This window comes from Sinohyriopsis cumingii, chromosome 17 (assembly GCF_028554795.1).
Source record: "Sinohyriopsis cumingii isolate HCF-2022 chromosome 17, ASM2855479v2, whole genome shotgun sequence".
Taxonomy (NCBI): domain Eukaryota; kingdom Metazoa; phylum Mollusca; class Bivalvia; order Unionida; family Unionidae; genus Sinohyriopsis; species Sinohyriopsis cumingii.
Window position 1 is genome coordinate 766,677 of NC_142977.1, and position 18,464 is coordinate 785,140.

The 18,464-nt window shown below is 29.4% G+C and overlaps 1 protein-coding gene across 1 annotated transcript in view; it reads right to left on the reverse strand.

The window, feature by feature from the left end:
- Positions 1 to 3,029: 3,029 nt before the first annotated feature.
- Positions 3,030 to 18,464, reverse strand: part of LOC149777629 (putative RNA-binding protein 18) — a 124,668-nt gene continuing 109,233 nt past the window's right edge. The window contains exon 6 of the mRNA XM_089938689.1: positions 3,030 to 9,357. Coding sequence (XP_089794815.1) covers positions 9,159 to 9,357 — 199 coding nt within the window. The 3' untranslated portion in view covers positions 3,030 to 9,158. The remainder of the gene's footprint in view (positions 9,358 to 18,464) is intronic.

Sequence of the window (18,464 nt, forward strand, 5' to 3'; positions counted from 1 at the left end):
GACAGTGCTTAGAGACATACAAGATGATGAACCCAAGTATTGTTACAGTGCTTAGAGACATACAAGATGATGAAACAAAGTACTGTCACAGTGCTTAGAGACATGCACGATGATGAAACAAAGTACTGTGACAGTGCTTAGAGACATAAAAGTTGATGAACCCATGTACTGTTACAGTGCTTAGTGACATACAAGATGATGAAACAAAGTACTGTCACAGTGCTTAGAGACATAAAAGATGGTGAACCCAAGTACTGTTTTAGTGCTTAGTGACATACAAGATGATGAACCCAAGTACTGTCACAGTGGTTAGAGACATACAAGATGATAAAACAAAGAACTGTCACAGTGCTTAGAGACATACAAGATGATGAACCCAAGAACGGTCACAGTGCTTAGAGACATACAAGATGATGAACCCAAGTACTGTTACAGTGCTTAGTGACATACAAGATGATGAAACAAAGTACTGTCACAGTGCTTAAAGACATAGAAGATGATGAAACAAAGTACTGTCACAGTGCTTCAAGACATTTAAGTTGATGAAACCAAGTACTGTCACAGGGCTTAGAGACATACAAGATGATGAAACCATGTGCTGTCACAATGCTTAGCGATATACAAGATGATCAATCCAAGTACTGTCACAGTGATTAGAGACATACAAGATGATGAACCCAAATACTGTCACAATGCTTAGACACATTTAACATGAACCCAAGTACAGTCACAGTGCTTAGAGGCATAGAAGATGATGAATCCTAATATTGTCACAGCTTTAAGGACATACAAGATGATAAATCCAATTAAGGTCAGTGCTTAGATACAGTGGGCTTAAAGATATACAAGATTATGAATGCAAGTACTGTCACAGTGCTTACAGACATACAATAGGATGAACCCAAGTACTGTCACAGTGCTTAGAGACATACAAGATGATGAAACCATGTGCTGTCACAGTGCTTAGAGATATACAAGATGATAAACCCAAGTACTTTCACAGGGATTAGAGACATACAAGATGATGAACCAAAGTACTGTCACAATGCTTAGACACATTGAAGATGAATGCAGGTACTGTCACAGTGCTTAGAGACATACAAGATGATGAACTCAAGTACAGCCACAGTGCTTAGAGGCATACAAGATGATGAATCCTAGTATTGTCACAGCTTTAGGGACATACAATATGATAAACCCAATTAAGGTCAGTGCTTAGATACAGACAAGATGATGAAACCAAGTACTGTCACAGTGCTTATAGATATACAAGATGGTGAACCCAGGTACTGTCACAGTGATTAGAGACATAGAAAACCATGAACCAAAGTACTGTCACAGTGCTTAGACACATTTAAGATGAACTCAAGTATTGTCACAGTGCTTAGAAACATATAAGATGAAGAACCCAAGTACTGCCACAGTGCTTAGAGGCATATAGATGATAAATCCAAGTATGGTCACAGTTTTAGGGACATAAAAGATGATAAATCCAATTAAGGTCAGTGCTTAGATACATACAAGATGATGAACCCAAGTATTGTCGCATCCCCTGTGCTTTAATAACTTATCAAAATAGTTGGTAAAACTGTCTGGTTTCAAGAATAGAACAGAAAATGAATATTTTTATATATGACCTTTTATATAAATAGTTTTTGTTTTGTGTGGATAAAATCAGAAGGTCTTTAATGAAATGTTATGGTAAATGATGTCCACAGATTTAATAAAAATTAGTGCCAATTACCAGGATTTTTTTTTCCATCAACCATTTCAAGTTACTAATTCTTTTATTCTTCAATATTCCAGTTTAAAATCCTTCACAGAGTTAATTATACAAATGAACTTTAACCTTTCTGCAACTAAACTAAGTACTTTTTATTGTGGGTTAAGAGGAACAATTATGCATCTATTTTATCAATGTACACATGTAAGTACCCATCAGTTAAGATTTAAATCTATTTTATAAATGTACACATGTAAGTACCCATCAGTTAAGATCTAAATCTATTTTATAAATATACACATGTAAGTACCCATCAGTTAAGATTTAAATCTATTTTATCAATGTACACATGTAAGTACCCATCAGTTAAGATTTAAATCTATTTTATAAATGTACACATGTAAGTACCCATCAGTTAAGATTTAAATCTATTTTATAAATGTACACATGTAAGTACCCATCAGTTAAGATTTAAATCTATTTTATAAATGTACACATGTAAGTACCCATCGGTTAAGATTTAAATCTATTTTATAAATGTACACATGTAAGTACCCATCGGTTAAGATTTAAATCTATTTTATCAATGTACACATGTAAGTACCCATCAGTTAAGATTTAAATCTATTTTATCAATGTACACATGTAAGTACCCATCAGTTAAGATTTAAATCTATTTTATCAATGTACACATGTAAGTACCCATCAGTTAAGATTTAAATCTATTTTATCAATGTACACATGTAAGTACCCATCAGTTAAGATTTAAATCTATTTCATGTTAAATATTCAATACCAATGGGGAACAGGATACATTCCTTTCTGCCTTAAGAACAAAACAGAAAATTAAAATATCAATTGTTGCATTATTATTTTGATAAGGTACAGGCTTTCATGTAGGGTAGAATTTATTATTAAAATTTTTTAATGAGAGCATTAACAGCATCTGCAACCATTTAAAAACATTTTTTTACATATACAATAAATTTAACAAAGTAGGAAAACAAAGGGACAGAATCAATGACATCCTCAACTGAATGAATACAATTTGATTTCCTTCAATTATGAATTTTCATCTACGTGTGTGTTGGATTTTTAATGTAGCTGTAACAATTTTTCAGTCATATCACTACCATGTCTGCAGTGTGATAGTTTAATGTCTAGCACTGGGGCATCATGCCAGAGACATGTAGCATGAAGTTTTACCCAGTCACATTATCCTGACACCAGACCGACCAGTCCTAACCCTAACTTCTTAATGCTGTTACTAACAACTGCCCAAACATGTGATTAAAACAAAACACAATGAGAGAAATGAATACTTTATTTCCTTTTTGTTGCTAGTACATTAATTTATAATACTGGTAAATTTTCAGCTTAAAATGTTTGCTATTTTCAAGATGTGTTTCAATGTAATTTACATTTTTGCTGCTTAACTTCTTAACAAATTCATATTTTGGATTTGATTTCCACATTTACTCAAAAGAATCCAAAAATAAGCAAAACTTTTAACACAATAAAAATTACCAGATATACAGTTACAGACCCATAAATGGGTAATTTTAAGTGTAACATGGAAATGGAATACGGAATGAATGCAAACTAAATGTAGAATGAATGCAAACTAAATGTAGAATGAATGCAAACTTACAGCAAGTAGAACACAAATGAAATAAAATGAAGAATAAACACAAATGAAACAAAATGCAGAATAAACACAAATGAAATGAAAAATAGAATGCACACAAATGAAATGAAATGCAAAATTAATGCCAATGAGATAATCAACACATTCACAAAAAACAAAAGAGAATGCAAACTAATGTATTTGAAATGAAAATGAAGCAAAAAGAAAATGGTATTATTTTGAAACTGAAATTAGGTTTCAATGGTTGAAACCCCTTTAACATCATATCCGTGATTAGATTATTTACACTGACAGCCAATTTTTCACACCTTGATATCAATGTCATTAGTTTTGTACAAGCAGATATAAACACACACACTGCTACTGATGTCCTGACATCATCACCATTGGTTGTGTCTTTCCAACATAGATTTGAACAAAATGAAATAATAACATTGGCTGACAAATATTCTACAACTTACACCTATTGTAGCTGTGGTTAGATTTTAATTTATTATAAACTCAATCCTGTCTTTTAGCATTTGTTGTAGCTGTGGTTATATTTTATCATAAGCTCAGTCCTATTGTTTGCCTTTGTGGAAGCTGTGGTTATATTTTATCATAAGCTCAGTCCTGTTGTTTGCCTTTGTAGAAGCTGTGGTTATATCTTAATTTATCCTAAACTCAATCCTGTCTTTTGCATTTGTTGAATCTGTATGCATTAAAAGACTTTTATTATAAGACAAGATACAAAACTGATAGCTCTCTCCAATTAACGCTCTTGAAAATTGACAATCCAACTACCGGTATGTCAAATGTACTCCAATTTCCAACTACTGGTATGTCAAATATACTCCGATTTCCAACTACTGGTATGTCAAATATACTCCAATTTCCAACTACCAGTATGTGAATGGTACTCCGATTTCCAACTACTGGTATGTCAAATATACTCCAATTTCCAACTACTGGTATGTCAAATATACTCCAATTTCCAACTACCAGTATGTCAAATGTACTCCAATTTCCTTTCAACAGCAAAAAAGATATGATGGATGAAAACAATAAATATAAAATCTAAATACATTTATGAGATGATGTATGGAATATAACCTGGAATGGAATGTAAACCAAACACAGATAGCTGAATTACCAATGTAAGGATTTGTAATAAATACTGAAATATTCATGAGTGAATTAATTAAATTATAAATAATACTGTACATATAATGGAAAGACAAACATTACTCGCCTATCCAAGCAAAACCTAGGCTGCCATAAAAAAACGTTTTTATTTTGGACTAATACAAAAAAAACTTTAGTCCTGATATAGCTCCTTTTAGTCATTGCTATTTTTCATCCATTTGAAACTATCCTTACTTCTCCAGTTTGATGTCTATCTTTTGCCTTTTAGTTACACATATTATATTTTTGGCCTGGTTGTTTCACATATTATGTCTTTGTCCTAGCTGTCTCACATCTTATATCTTTGGACTAGTTGTCTCACATACTATATTGGCCTAGTTGTCTCACATACTATATTGGCCTAGTTATTTCACATCTGATATATTTGGTCTAGTTGTCTCACATCTGATATTGTTGTCATAGGTGTCTCACTTATAGTTTGGGCCCAGTTGTCCGACTACTAATGTCTTTGGCCTAGCCATCTCACATTGGATATCTTTAGCCTAGTTGTCTTGCATCTGATATATTTGTGTCCATAAGAGAGCTTGATAATATCATAGTTTTCAAAACAAATTCTAGAGCAAAAAATATGATATAGCAATAATGATTTTTTTTCTGTTTTTAGTGATAAAAATATTCAATGTATGGGTTGGGTTAGAGATAGGGGAATCCAAGTTAAAATAGTTGCATTATTTATGATGTATCTTCTGTCTACACATATTCTCTTCATCTCTCTTGCTTTGGCTGGTTAATAAAACTTAAGAATTTTGCCTATTGCTATATCTAACCATGCTTGGTCATGGCATAATCCAAAAACATCGCAACATTGCTTGAGCAAGCAAATTAGGTATGATGTACGTTTGCTCCTAATTAATATATTAACTGTTGCATTATCATTTTAAAACAGGTACATGCAAAGCTACATGACTGTACATACATCAGTGTTAGAGAAATGAACTGAGTGATACAAAAACTTAATCTTAATGCCTACACCAATAGCAACAATGATAAAAGAAAGGAAATACATACATCTAGCTTCAAAGTTGTGACAAAAATATCATCTGAAATAATTTTTGATAATTTTACTAATGTTTGAGGACTCCTGCATCAACCATCCCAGTAAAGACTTACTTTGAGGTAAAATCTCACTTCAGTCTGAATTAATTGAGCTGAAACTTAATTTTCCCATAATAAAAGTAACTAGAATTCTATTTTTTTAAAACTTATCCTTGAACTTCCCCATTTTCACCTTCATTATATAGAGTTAATGGGTAAGGATTTCAATAGTTTTAATCTTTTGACCCAGAGGGTCAGGCAGTAGGGAAAGGTCCCAGTGACCCAGAGGGTCAGGCAGTAGGGAAAGGTTCCAGTGACCCAGAGGATATATCTCAGGCAGTAGGGAAAGGCCCCAGTCTAATCATTTTAAAGTTAAGTCCCTGGGGTATGGAAAGGACCCAGTCTAATCATTTTAAAGTTAAGTCCCTTGGGTATGGAAAGGTCCCAGTCTGATATGCATTGATCATATACCAATTTTCATACATGTAAAACTAACAACTCCCGAATTATACTTAATTTATGGAAGAAAAATCTACCCTACCCATCAGCCCCATCCCCTGGGATAAGATACAATTCCAAATGTGCTGTTTCAATCTGTACCCATAAGTTTATCATTGACCCAAATTCCATGTTTCTAGCTTTAACAGTGCAAGATGAGTCTAGCAATATAACACACATGGATGGACTATAAAAACAACCACAAAAAATCTTTCATGAAAAATGGAACAAGACATGCAAATAAAATGATATTTCATGTGCAGCTAACTATAGGAAAGATTCTGCAGATGGTTTGACTATTTGTATCTTGTATGAAAACAGGAGGCTGGATTTTCCACAAGTAAGAACAAAGTAGAACCATGGACACTGCTCTGTTAATTTTGGTCACCTGATAAATGCAAATGATTTTTAGGTCTGTATTCACAAAACTTCCCAGCCTGAAACTCAAGCTCAAGCAACAAAGAAAGTCATGGAAAAATATGAAGCCATGGGAAAAATAAAAAACCAAGGAAAAAAAGGAAACCATAAAAATATAGGAAACCAAGGTAGCTTAGCTTCGATACCCCCCATGACCAGCCTACGTCGGATCCTCAGTGTGTCTTTAGTAAGGGCACTTAACTCCCAATTCCTTGTCATCGTTTAGTCAGTAATGGGTTGCACAGCATATATATTGGCATCATATAACCAGAAAGAGCTGTTAACACCAACCAACATAAGACATTTTTCCTGCCAATTAATTGTGCATGAGATATGAAATGGACTATTTACAGAAACCTAGAGCTTCTAAAACCTCCTGAGACACATATGACAAAATAATTTATTTTGTACCTTATTGTGTCCTATAAAACATGATTAATTCCACTTTTAATGTCTGCAAGTGCAATATGAAAAAAATCACAAAAACCAAGAAGCAGCATACGTTTTGACTTCGAAGGGTGTGTGCTGTTCAAAGGTTTCTTGATATTTTTCTGAACACCTTTTTATTTACAAAATTAGTCCTTGATCTGAATGTTTTACATCCCCACCACCAGCCCCATCCTCTAGTATGCACATATTTCTTTTGAAAATACTGTCAGTGTCCACCAGTACGTAAAAGAGGTCAAAATAGCCTTAAAAAGGTTAACAAAAAATCACTAGGCCTGAGAATGCAAATAGGTAAATCACAATATGTTAGCATCATTAAAGTTTAGAAAATTTTTAATTTCAAAATATTGGCATATAAAATTTTAGCAAATTACAGATGAAGAAAAAAATATGATTGTAGTTTTATCACAATCTTTTAATAAAAACTGATATATGCTTGCACTTCAACACAGATGAAACAAAATGTAGTTGATTTATTCCAACATTAGGTAAGTTTACACTACACATATGTAAAATGAGGGATGGTGAAAAAAATTGATACAGACAAGGCATCACTCAAAACATTTCTATAATGCAAAATCTATAAGTGCATCTGATAATTCGTTAGCTTTATGTGGCAATTACGAAATGGTGGCTAAAAATATCTATCCTTGGTTGCTACATACATACATATATACAATCATACATACATACATACATATATACATACATACATACATACATCAATGAAAATGAAATCAATGTATTTGCTACACATCTCAGGCTTGGATCCTCACATACTATGACCAAATGGACTATGGTCATAGGATATACCAAATATCATTTATATCAAATTAACATTTATTTGAATGTTTAGTCAATAAACTGTATAAAAAAAACACATTAATGAAATAAAGATGAAAGGTCAATACCTCAAGTTAAAGAGTGATGGACAATGAATAATGGTAATAATGAGAAATTTTAATTAAAATGTAACTAGGTCTAGCTGATACCTCTTTGTCAGACAATCAAGGGTGTCTTTGTCAGACAATCAAGGATGTCTTTGTCAGACAATCAAGGGTGTCTTTGTCAGACAATCAAAAGTGTTGCAGATTAAGCTCTCTTGGTCAATAAGCTTTCATCCTAGTTTAAACACTCTATAGCCACAGAGCATAAGTCAAAAGGTGTAAAATTCAAAGTTTTTCTCCCTGATTTACCCTGTAACTGAATGGCTGGTTAATGGTCAGCACTATGCATTATCCACCCTACAAAACATTTCCTAACTATATACTACTACACTGTGTCATTATCGCCCCACCCCACAAAACATTTCCTAACTATATAATATTACACTGTGTCAGTACATCATCCCTTTAAAACAAAATATGTAAAACCAAGTCCCAAAAGACACCCCCCAATTTTTTAAATTTTATTAGCATAAAAACCCCCGATGTTTATTATCATCCTCTAACACTTATTTGAGGACCTGATGAAAAAATACTTTACCATTCACCTTTGCCAGAAATACCTGTCAATTAAGTGAAACATTTTTGAGGTAGCTAATTCTGCTTGTTGGTCAATTAATGATTATTTTTGTTTAAAAAAATGTTGAGTGGAATAAAATGTTCTTGGATGAAATTCTAAAGTACAGTATTTTGAAAGGAAAAATGTTTTAAAATAGTGACTTTATGAGGAAACCAGTCAATCACAGAAGGATAATGCTAAAGCAGCAAGAAATCTGGAACTGAATTCCATACATTTTCCATCACAGGTACAACTTAGGCACATTAATCTTTGCATTTTGTCACAACTTGTTTTACCTCTTTTTAAAAAAATTGTTTCTATCAAATTTTACAAATACATATTTACCATATATTTTTAGGAAAACAAATTGATCAAGATCCATTAGAATTTCATGATCCCTGATATATTCAATAATTCTAGGAAGCATGAAATATTTTGAAAAGTTTGACTGCTTGCTGAATTCACTAAAACTTTGTGATTTACCTTATTAACATAATTTGTCTAACATTCATCAATTCTTTTAAGTCAATTGTCTGCTGACAGTTTTTAAAAGAGACCATTCAAAAGACCTGTGAGGAAACATTAGCCTCAAAATTAAATGAATACCAGCCTGCCATTGAATCTTTTGTCAAACTGTGTCTACAAGGTAATTAGATACAACAGCTCAAACCATAATGGAGTACATGTAACTACAGCTTTATGTCATCTTCGTTTATTTCTTCTACTAAAGGGTTTTGTTCTGGCCTGATGTTTCAAAGTTTGCTCTCGTTGTTCTCTGTTCAAATAGCTAAGCCGACTTGATCCTGGAGGTGCCTCAGGTTTTAATGAAAGTGAAAACTGATGCTGAGAATCCTCCATACTTTTCAGCTTGGCTTCAATGGCTCGAATTGTACTCTCAGGACTGAAACAGAAGTTTATGAAACATGTACAACCAAGAAAATTTGAAATTTTAAAGTTATGAGGAACCTTTTTCCTTTTAACTTTTAGAATTAACTTATTATTTTGCCTTTTTATTAAATGTTAAACCAAAGGATATAGAATAAATGTAATGTTAACTTTAACAAATGTTTATTTTGTTGCTATCATGGAACAGATGTTTGATATATATTTTATCAAAAATATTTTCCCACATATATGAATTTATTTCTCCATTGGTAATAAATTTCCCATATGGTGAATTTGTTTAATCTTTATAGGTAACAATTTTTCCATGTTATGAATTTGTTATTTTTCCACTGGTACTCATTTTCCCATATAATGAATTTCTAATTTCTCTAAGTTTCATACTTTTTGTGAATGCTACAAATTTAAGACCTAATGAATAATGGATTTCATGTGGAAACAATCCCACCCCCAAAGTTGTTACCATGATTATAAACGAACTACCAGTATTTAATACTGCATTCTTGAAAAATGTTTTTAACCTGTTACTTAAACATGCCAATGCAATGTTTATAAACTGTTACTTAATCATGCCAGTACAATGTTTTTAAATTGCTACTTAAACATGCCTACACAATGTTTTTAAACTGTTATTTAAACATGCCAATGCAATGTTTTTAAACTGTTACTTAAACATGTCAACACGATGTTTTTAAACTGTTACTTCAACAACCCAATACAGTGTTTTTAAACTGTTACTTAAACAAGCCAATACAATGTTTTTAAACTGTTATTTAAACATCCCAAAACAATGTTTTTAAACTGTTACTTAAACATCCCAATACAAAGTTTTATACTGTTACTTAAACAAGCCAATACAATGTTTTAAAACTGTTACTTAAACATCCCAATACAATGTTTTTAAACTGTTACTTAAACATGCAAATACAATGTTTTTAAACTGTTACTTAAACATACCAATACAATGTTTTTAAACTGTTACTTAAACATGCCTATACAATGTTTTTAAACTGTTACTTAAACATGCCAATAGAGTGTTTTTAAATTGTTACTTAAACATGCCTATACAATGTTTTCATAGTGTTGCTTAAACATGTCTATACAATCTTTTTAAACTGTTACTTAAACATGCAAAAACAATGTTTTAAACTGTTACTTAAACATGCCTATACAATGTTTTTATACTGTTACTTAAACATGCCTATACAATGCTTTTATACTGTTACTTAAACATGCAAATACAATGTTTTTAAACTGTTACTTAAACATACCAATACAATGTTTCTAAACTGATAATTAAACAAGCCTATACAATGTTTTTAAACTGTTACTTAAACATGCCTATACAATGTTTTTATACTGTTACTTAAACATGCCTATACAATGTTTTTATACTGTTACTTAAACATGCCTATACAATATTTTTATACTGTTACTTAAACATGCCTATACAATGTTTCTAAACTGTTACTTAAACATACCAATACAATGTTTTTAAACTGTTACTTAAACAAGCCTACACAATGTTTTTATACTGTTACTTAAACATACCTATACAATGTTTTCATACTGTTACTTAAACATGCCTATACAATGTTTTTAAACTGTTACTTAAACATGCAAATACAATGTTTTTAAACTGTTACTTAAACATGCCTATACAATGTTTTTATACTGTAACTTAAACATGCCTATACAATGTTTTTATACTGTTACTTAAACATGCCTATACAATGTTTTTATACTGTTACTTAAACATGCCTATACAATGTTTTTATACTGTTACTTAAACATGCCTATACAATGTTTTTATACTGTTACTTAAACATGCAAATACAATGTTTTTAAACTGTTACTTAAACATACCAATGCAATGTTTTTAAACTGTTACTTAAACAAGCCTATACAATGTTTTTAAACTGTAACTTAAACAAGCCAATGCAATGTTTTTAAACTGTTACTTAAACATGCCAATACAATGTTTTCAAACTGTTACTTAAACATGCCTATACAATGTTTTTATACTGTTACTTAAACATGCCTATACAATGTTTTTATACTGTTACTTAAAAAAGCCAATACAATGTTTTTAAACTGTTATTTAAACATCCCAAAACAATGTTTTTAAACTGTTATTTAAACATCCCAATACAAAGTTTTATACTGTTACTTAAACAAGCCAATACAATGTTTTAAAACTGTTACTTAAACATGCCAATACAATGTTTTTAAACTGTTACTTAAACATGCAAATACAATGTTTTTAAACTGTTACTTAAACAAGCCTATACAATGTTTTTAAACTGTTACTTAAACATGCAAATACAATGTTTTTAAACTGTTACTTAAACATACCAATACAATGTTTTTAAACTGTTACTTAAACATGCCTATACAATGTTTTTAAACTGTTACTTAAACATGCCAATAGAATGTTTTTAAATTGCTACTTAAACATGCCTACACAATGTTTTTAAACTGTTATTTAAACATGCCAATGCAATGTTTTTAAACTGTTACTTAAACATGTCAACACGATGTTTTTAAACTGTTACTTCAACAACCCAATACAGTGTTTTTAAACTGTTACTTAAACAAGCCAATACAATGTTTTTAAACTGTTATTTAAACATCCCAAAACAATGTTTTTAAACTGTTACTTAAACATCCCAATACAAAGTTTTATACTGTTACTTAAACAAGCCAATACAATGTTTTAAAACTGTTACTTAAACATGCAAATACAATGTTTTTAAACTGTTACTTAAACATGCAAATACAATGTTTTTAAACTGTTACTTAAACATACCAATACAATGTTTTTAAACTGTTACTTAAACATGCCTATACAATGTTTTTAAACTGTTACTTAAACATGCCAATAGAGTGTTTTTAAATTGTTACTTAAACATGCCTATACAATGTTTTCATAGTGTTGCTTAAACATGTCTATACAATCTTTTTAAACTGTTACTTAAACATGCAAAAACAATGTTTTAAACTGTTACTTAAACATGCCTATACAATGTTTTTATACTGTTACTAAAACATGCCTATACAATGTTTTTATACTGTTACTTAAACATGCAAATACAATGTTTTTAAACTGTTACTTAAACATACCAATACAATGTTTCTAAACTGATACTTAAACAAGCCTATACAATGTTTTTAAACTGTTACTTAAACATGCCTATACAATGTTTTTATACTGTTACTTAAACATGCCTATACAATGTTTTTATACTGTTACTTAAACATGCCTATACAATATTTTTATACTGTTACTTAAACATGCCTATACAATGTTTCTAAACTGTTACTTAAACATACCAATACAATGTTTTTAAACTGTTACTTAAACAAGCCTACACAATGTTTTTATACTGTTACTTAAACATACCTATACAATGCTTTCATACTGTTACTTAAACATGCCTATACAATGTTTTTAAACTGTTACTTAAACATGCAAATACAATGTTTTTAAACTGTTACTTAAACATGCCTATACAATGTTTTTATACTGTTACTTAAACATGCCTATACAATGTTTTTATACTGTTACTTAAACATGCCTATACAATGTTTTTATACTGTTACTTAAACATGCCTATACAATGTTTTTATACTGTTACTTACACATGCAAATACAATGTTTTTAAACTGTTACTTAAACATACCAATGCAATGTTTTTAAACTGTTACTTAAACAAGCCTATACAATGTTTTTAAACTGTAACTTAAACAAGCCAATGCAATGTTTTTAAACTGTTACTTAAACATGCCAATACAATGTTTTCAAACTGTTACTTAAACATGCCTATACAATGTTTTTATACTGTTACTTAAACATGCCTATACAATGTTTTTATACTGGTACTTAAAAAAGCCAATACAATGTTTTTAAACTATTATTTAAACATCCCAAAACAATGTTTTTAAACTGTTATTTAAACATCCCAATACAAAGTTTTATACTGTTACTTAAACAAGCCAATACAATGTTTTAAAACTGTTACTTAAACATGCCAATACAATGTTTTTAAACTGTTACTTAAACATGCAAATACAATGTTTTTAAACTGTTACTTAAACAAGCCTATACAATGTTTTTAAACTGTTACTTAAACATGCAAATACAATGTTTTTAAACTGTTACTTAAACATACCAATACAATGTTTTTAAACTGTTACTTAAACATGCCTATACAATGTTTTTAAACTGTTACTTAAACATGCCAATAGAATGTTTTTAAACTGTTACTTAAACATGCCTATACAATGTTTTCATAGTGTTGCTTAAACATGCCTATACAATGTTTTTAAACTGTTACTTAAACATGCATATACAATGTTTTAAACTGTTACTTAAACATGCCTATACAATGTTTTTATACTGTTACTTAAACATGCCTATACAATGTTTTTATACTGTTACTTAAACATGCAAATACAATGTTTTTAAACTGTTACTTAAACATACCAATACAATGTTTCTAAACTGATACTTAAACAAGCCTATACAATGTTTTTAAACTGTTACTTAAACATGCCTACACAATGTTTTTATACTGTTACTTAAACATGCCTATACAATGTTTTTATACTGTTACTTAAACATGCCTATACAAAATTTTTATACTGTTACTTAAACATGCCTATACAATGTTTCTAAACTGTTACTTAAACATACCAATACAATGTTTTTAAACTGTTACTTAAACAAGCATACACAATGTTTTTATACTGTTACTTAAACATACCTATACAATGTTTTCATACTGTTACTTAAACATGCCTATACAATGTTTTTAAACTGTTACTTAAACATGCAAATACAATGTTTTTAAACTGTTACTTAAACATGCCTATACAATGTTTTTATACTGTTACTTAAACATGCCTATACAATGTTTTTATACTGTTACTTAAACATGCCTATACAATGTTTTTATACTGTTACTTAAACATGCCTATACAATGTTTTTATACTGTTACTTAAACAAGCCAATGCAATGTTTTTAAACTGTTACTTAAACATGCCTATACAATGTTTTTATACTGTTACTTAAACATGCCTATACAATGTTTTTATACTGTTACTTAAAAAAGCCAATACAATGTTTTTAAACTGTTATTTAAACATCCCAAAAGAATGTTTTTAAACTGTTATTTAAACATCCCAATACAAAGTTTTATACTGTTACTTAAACAAGCCAATACAATGTTTTAAAACTGTTACTTAAACATGCCAATACAATGTTTTTAAACTGTTACTTAAACATGCAAATACAATGTTTTTAAACTGTTACTTAAACAAGCCTATACAATGTTTTTAAACTGTTACCTAAACATGCCTATACAATGTTTTTATACTGTTACTTAAACATGCCTATACAATGTTTTTATACTGTTACTTAAACAAGCCTATACAATGTTTTTAAACTGTTACTTAAACATGCCTATACAATGTTTTTATACTGTTACTTAAACATGCCTATACAATGTTTTTATACTGTTACTTAAACATGCCTATACAATGTTTTTATACTGTTACTTAAACATGCCTTTACAATGTTTTTAAACTGTTACTTAAACATGCCTATACAATGTTTTAAACTGTTACTTAAACATGCCTATACAATGTTTTTATACTGTTACATAAACATGCCTATACAATGTTTTTAAACTGTTACTTAAACATGCCTATACAATGTTTTAAACTGTTACTTAAACATGCCTATACAATGTTTTTAAACTGTTACTTAAACAAGCCAATACAATGTTTTTAAACTGTTACTTAAACATCCCAATACTATGTTTTTAAACTGCTACTTAAACATGCCTATAAAATGTTTTTAAACTGTTACATAAACATGCCTATACAATGTTTTTAACCTGTTACTTAAACAAGCCAATACAATGTTTTTAAACTGTTACTTAAACAAGCCAATACAATGTTTTTAAACTGTTACTTAAACATGCCTATACAATGTTTTTAAACTGTTACTTAAACAAGCCAATACAATGTTTTTAAACTTTTATTTAAACATCCCAATACAATGTTTTTAAACTGTTACTTAAACATTTAAAAACAATGTTTTTAAACTGTTACTAAAACAAGCCAATACAATGTTTTTAAACTGTTACTTAAACAAGCCAATACAATGTTTTTATACTGTTACTTAAACATCCCAAAACAATGTTTTTAAACTGTTACTTAAACAAGCCAATACAATGTTTTTAAACTGTTACTTAAACAAGCCAATACAATCCTTTTAAACTGTTACCTAAACATCCCAAAACAATGTTTTTAAACTGTTACTTAAACAAGCCAATGCAATGTTTTTAAACTGTTACTTAAACATGCCAATGCAATGTTTTTAAACTGTTACTTAAACAAGCCAATACAATGTTTTTAAACTGTTACTTAAACAAGCCAATACAATGTTTTTAAACTGTTACTTAAACAAGCCAATACAATGTTTTTAAACTGTTACTTAAACAAGCCAACGCAATGTTTTTAAACTGTTACTTAAACAAGCCAATACAATGTTTTTAAACTGTTACTTAAACATGCCAATGCAATGTTTTTAAACTGTTTTTTAAACATCCCAATGCAATGTTTTTAAACTGTTACTTAAACAAGCCAATACAATGTTTTTAAACTGTTACTTAAACAAGCCAATACAATGTTTTTAAACTGTTACTTAAACAAGCCAATACAATGTTTTTAAACTGTTACTTAAACAAGCCAATGCAATGTTTTTAAACTGTTACTTAAACAAGCCAATACATTGTTTTTAAACTGTTACTTAAACAAGCCAATACAATGTTTTTAAACTCTTACTTAAACAAGCCAATACAATGTTCTTAAACTGTTACTTAAACAAGCCAATACAATGTTTTTAAACTGTTACTTAAACAAGCCAATGCAATGTTTTTAAACTGTTACTTAAACAAGCCAATACAATGTTTTTAAAATGTTACTTAAACATGCCAATGCAATGTTTTTAAACTGTTTTTTAAACATCCCAATGCAATGTTTTTAAACTGTCACTTAAACAAGCCAATACAATGTTTTTAAACTGTTACTTAAACATGCCAATGCAATGTTTTTAAACTGTTACTTAAACATGCCTATACAATGTTTTTAAACTGTTACTTAAACATGCCAATACAATGTTTTTAAACTGTTACTTAAACAAGCCAATACAATGTTTTTAAACTGTTACCTAAACATCCCAATACAATGTTTATAAACTGTTACTTAAACATGCCTATACAATGTTTTTAAACTGTTACCTAAACATCCCAATACAATGTTTATAAACTGTTACTTAAACATGCCTATACAATGTTTTTAACTGTTACTTAAACATGCCAATACAATGTTTCTAAACTTGTATTTAAACATCCCAATACAATATTTTTAAACTGTTACTTAAACATCCCAATACAATGTTTTTAAACTGTTACTTAAACAAGACAATACAATGTTTTTAAACTGTTACTTAAACATCCCAATACAATGTTTTTAAACTGTTACTTAAACATCCCAATACAATGTTTTTAAACTGTTACTTAAACAAGCCAATACAATGTTTTTAAACTGTTACTTAAACATCCCAATGCAATGTTTTTAAACTGTTACTTAAACATCCCGAAACAATGTTTTTAAACTGTTACTTAAACATGCCAATGCAATGTTTTTAAACTGTTACTTAAACATGCCAATGCAATGTTTTTAAACTTACTTAAACATGCCAATGCAATGTTTTTAAACTGTTACTTAAACATCCCAATACAATATTTTTAAACTGTTACTTAAACATCCCAATACAATATTTTTAAAGAGTTGCTTAAACAACCCAATACAATGTTTTTAAACTGTTACTTAAACAAGCCAATACAATGTTTTTAAACTGTTACTTAAACATCCCAATACAATGTTTTTAAACTGTTACTTAAACATGCCAATGCAATGTTTTTAAACTGTTACTTAAACATACCAATACAATGTTTTTAAACTGTTACTTAAACATGCCTATACAATGTTATTAAACTGTTACTTAAACATACCAATACAATGTTTTTAAACTGTTACTTAAACATGCCTATACAATGTTTTTAAACTGTTACTTAAACATGCCAATGCAATGTTTTTAAACTGTTACTTAAACATACCAATACAATGTTTTTAAACTGTTACTTAAACATCCCAATACAATATTTTTAAACTGTTGCTTAAGCAACCCAATACAATGTTTTTAAACTGTTATTTAAACAAGCCAATACAATGTTTTTAAACTGTTACTTAAACATCCCAAAACAATGTTTTTAAACTGTTACTTAAACATCCCAAAACAATGTTTTTAAACAGTTACTTAAACCTGCCAATGCAATGTTTTTACACTGTTACTTAAACATGCCAATACAATGTTTTTAAACTGTTACTTAAACATCCCAATACAATGTGTTTAAACTGTTACTTAAACATCCCAATGCAATGTTTTCAAACTGTTACTTAAACAAGCCAATACAATGTTTTTAAACTGTTACTTAAACATCCCATTACAATGTTTTTAAACTGTTACTTAAACATCCCAATACAATGTTTTTAAACTGTTACTTAAACAAGCCAATACAATGTTTTTAAACTGTTACTTAAACATCCCAATACAATGTTTTTAAACTGTTACTTAAATATCCCAAAACAATGTTTTTAAACTGTTACTTAAACATCCCAAAACAATGTTTTAAACTGTTACTTAAACATGCCAATGCAATGTTTTTAAAGTTACTTAAACATGCCACTACAATGTTTTTAAACTGTTACTTAAACATCCCAATACAATATTTTTAAACTGTTGCTTAAACAACCCAATACAATGTTTTTAAACTGTTACTTAAACAAGCCAATACAATGTTTTTAAACTGTTACTTAAACATCCCAATACAATGTTTTTAAACTGTTACTTAAACATGCCAATGCAATGTTTTTAAACTGTTACTTAAACATGCCTATACAATGTTTTTAAACTGTTACTTAAACATGCCAATGCAATGTTTTTAAACTGTTACATAAACATGCCAATGCAA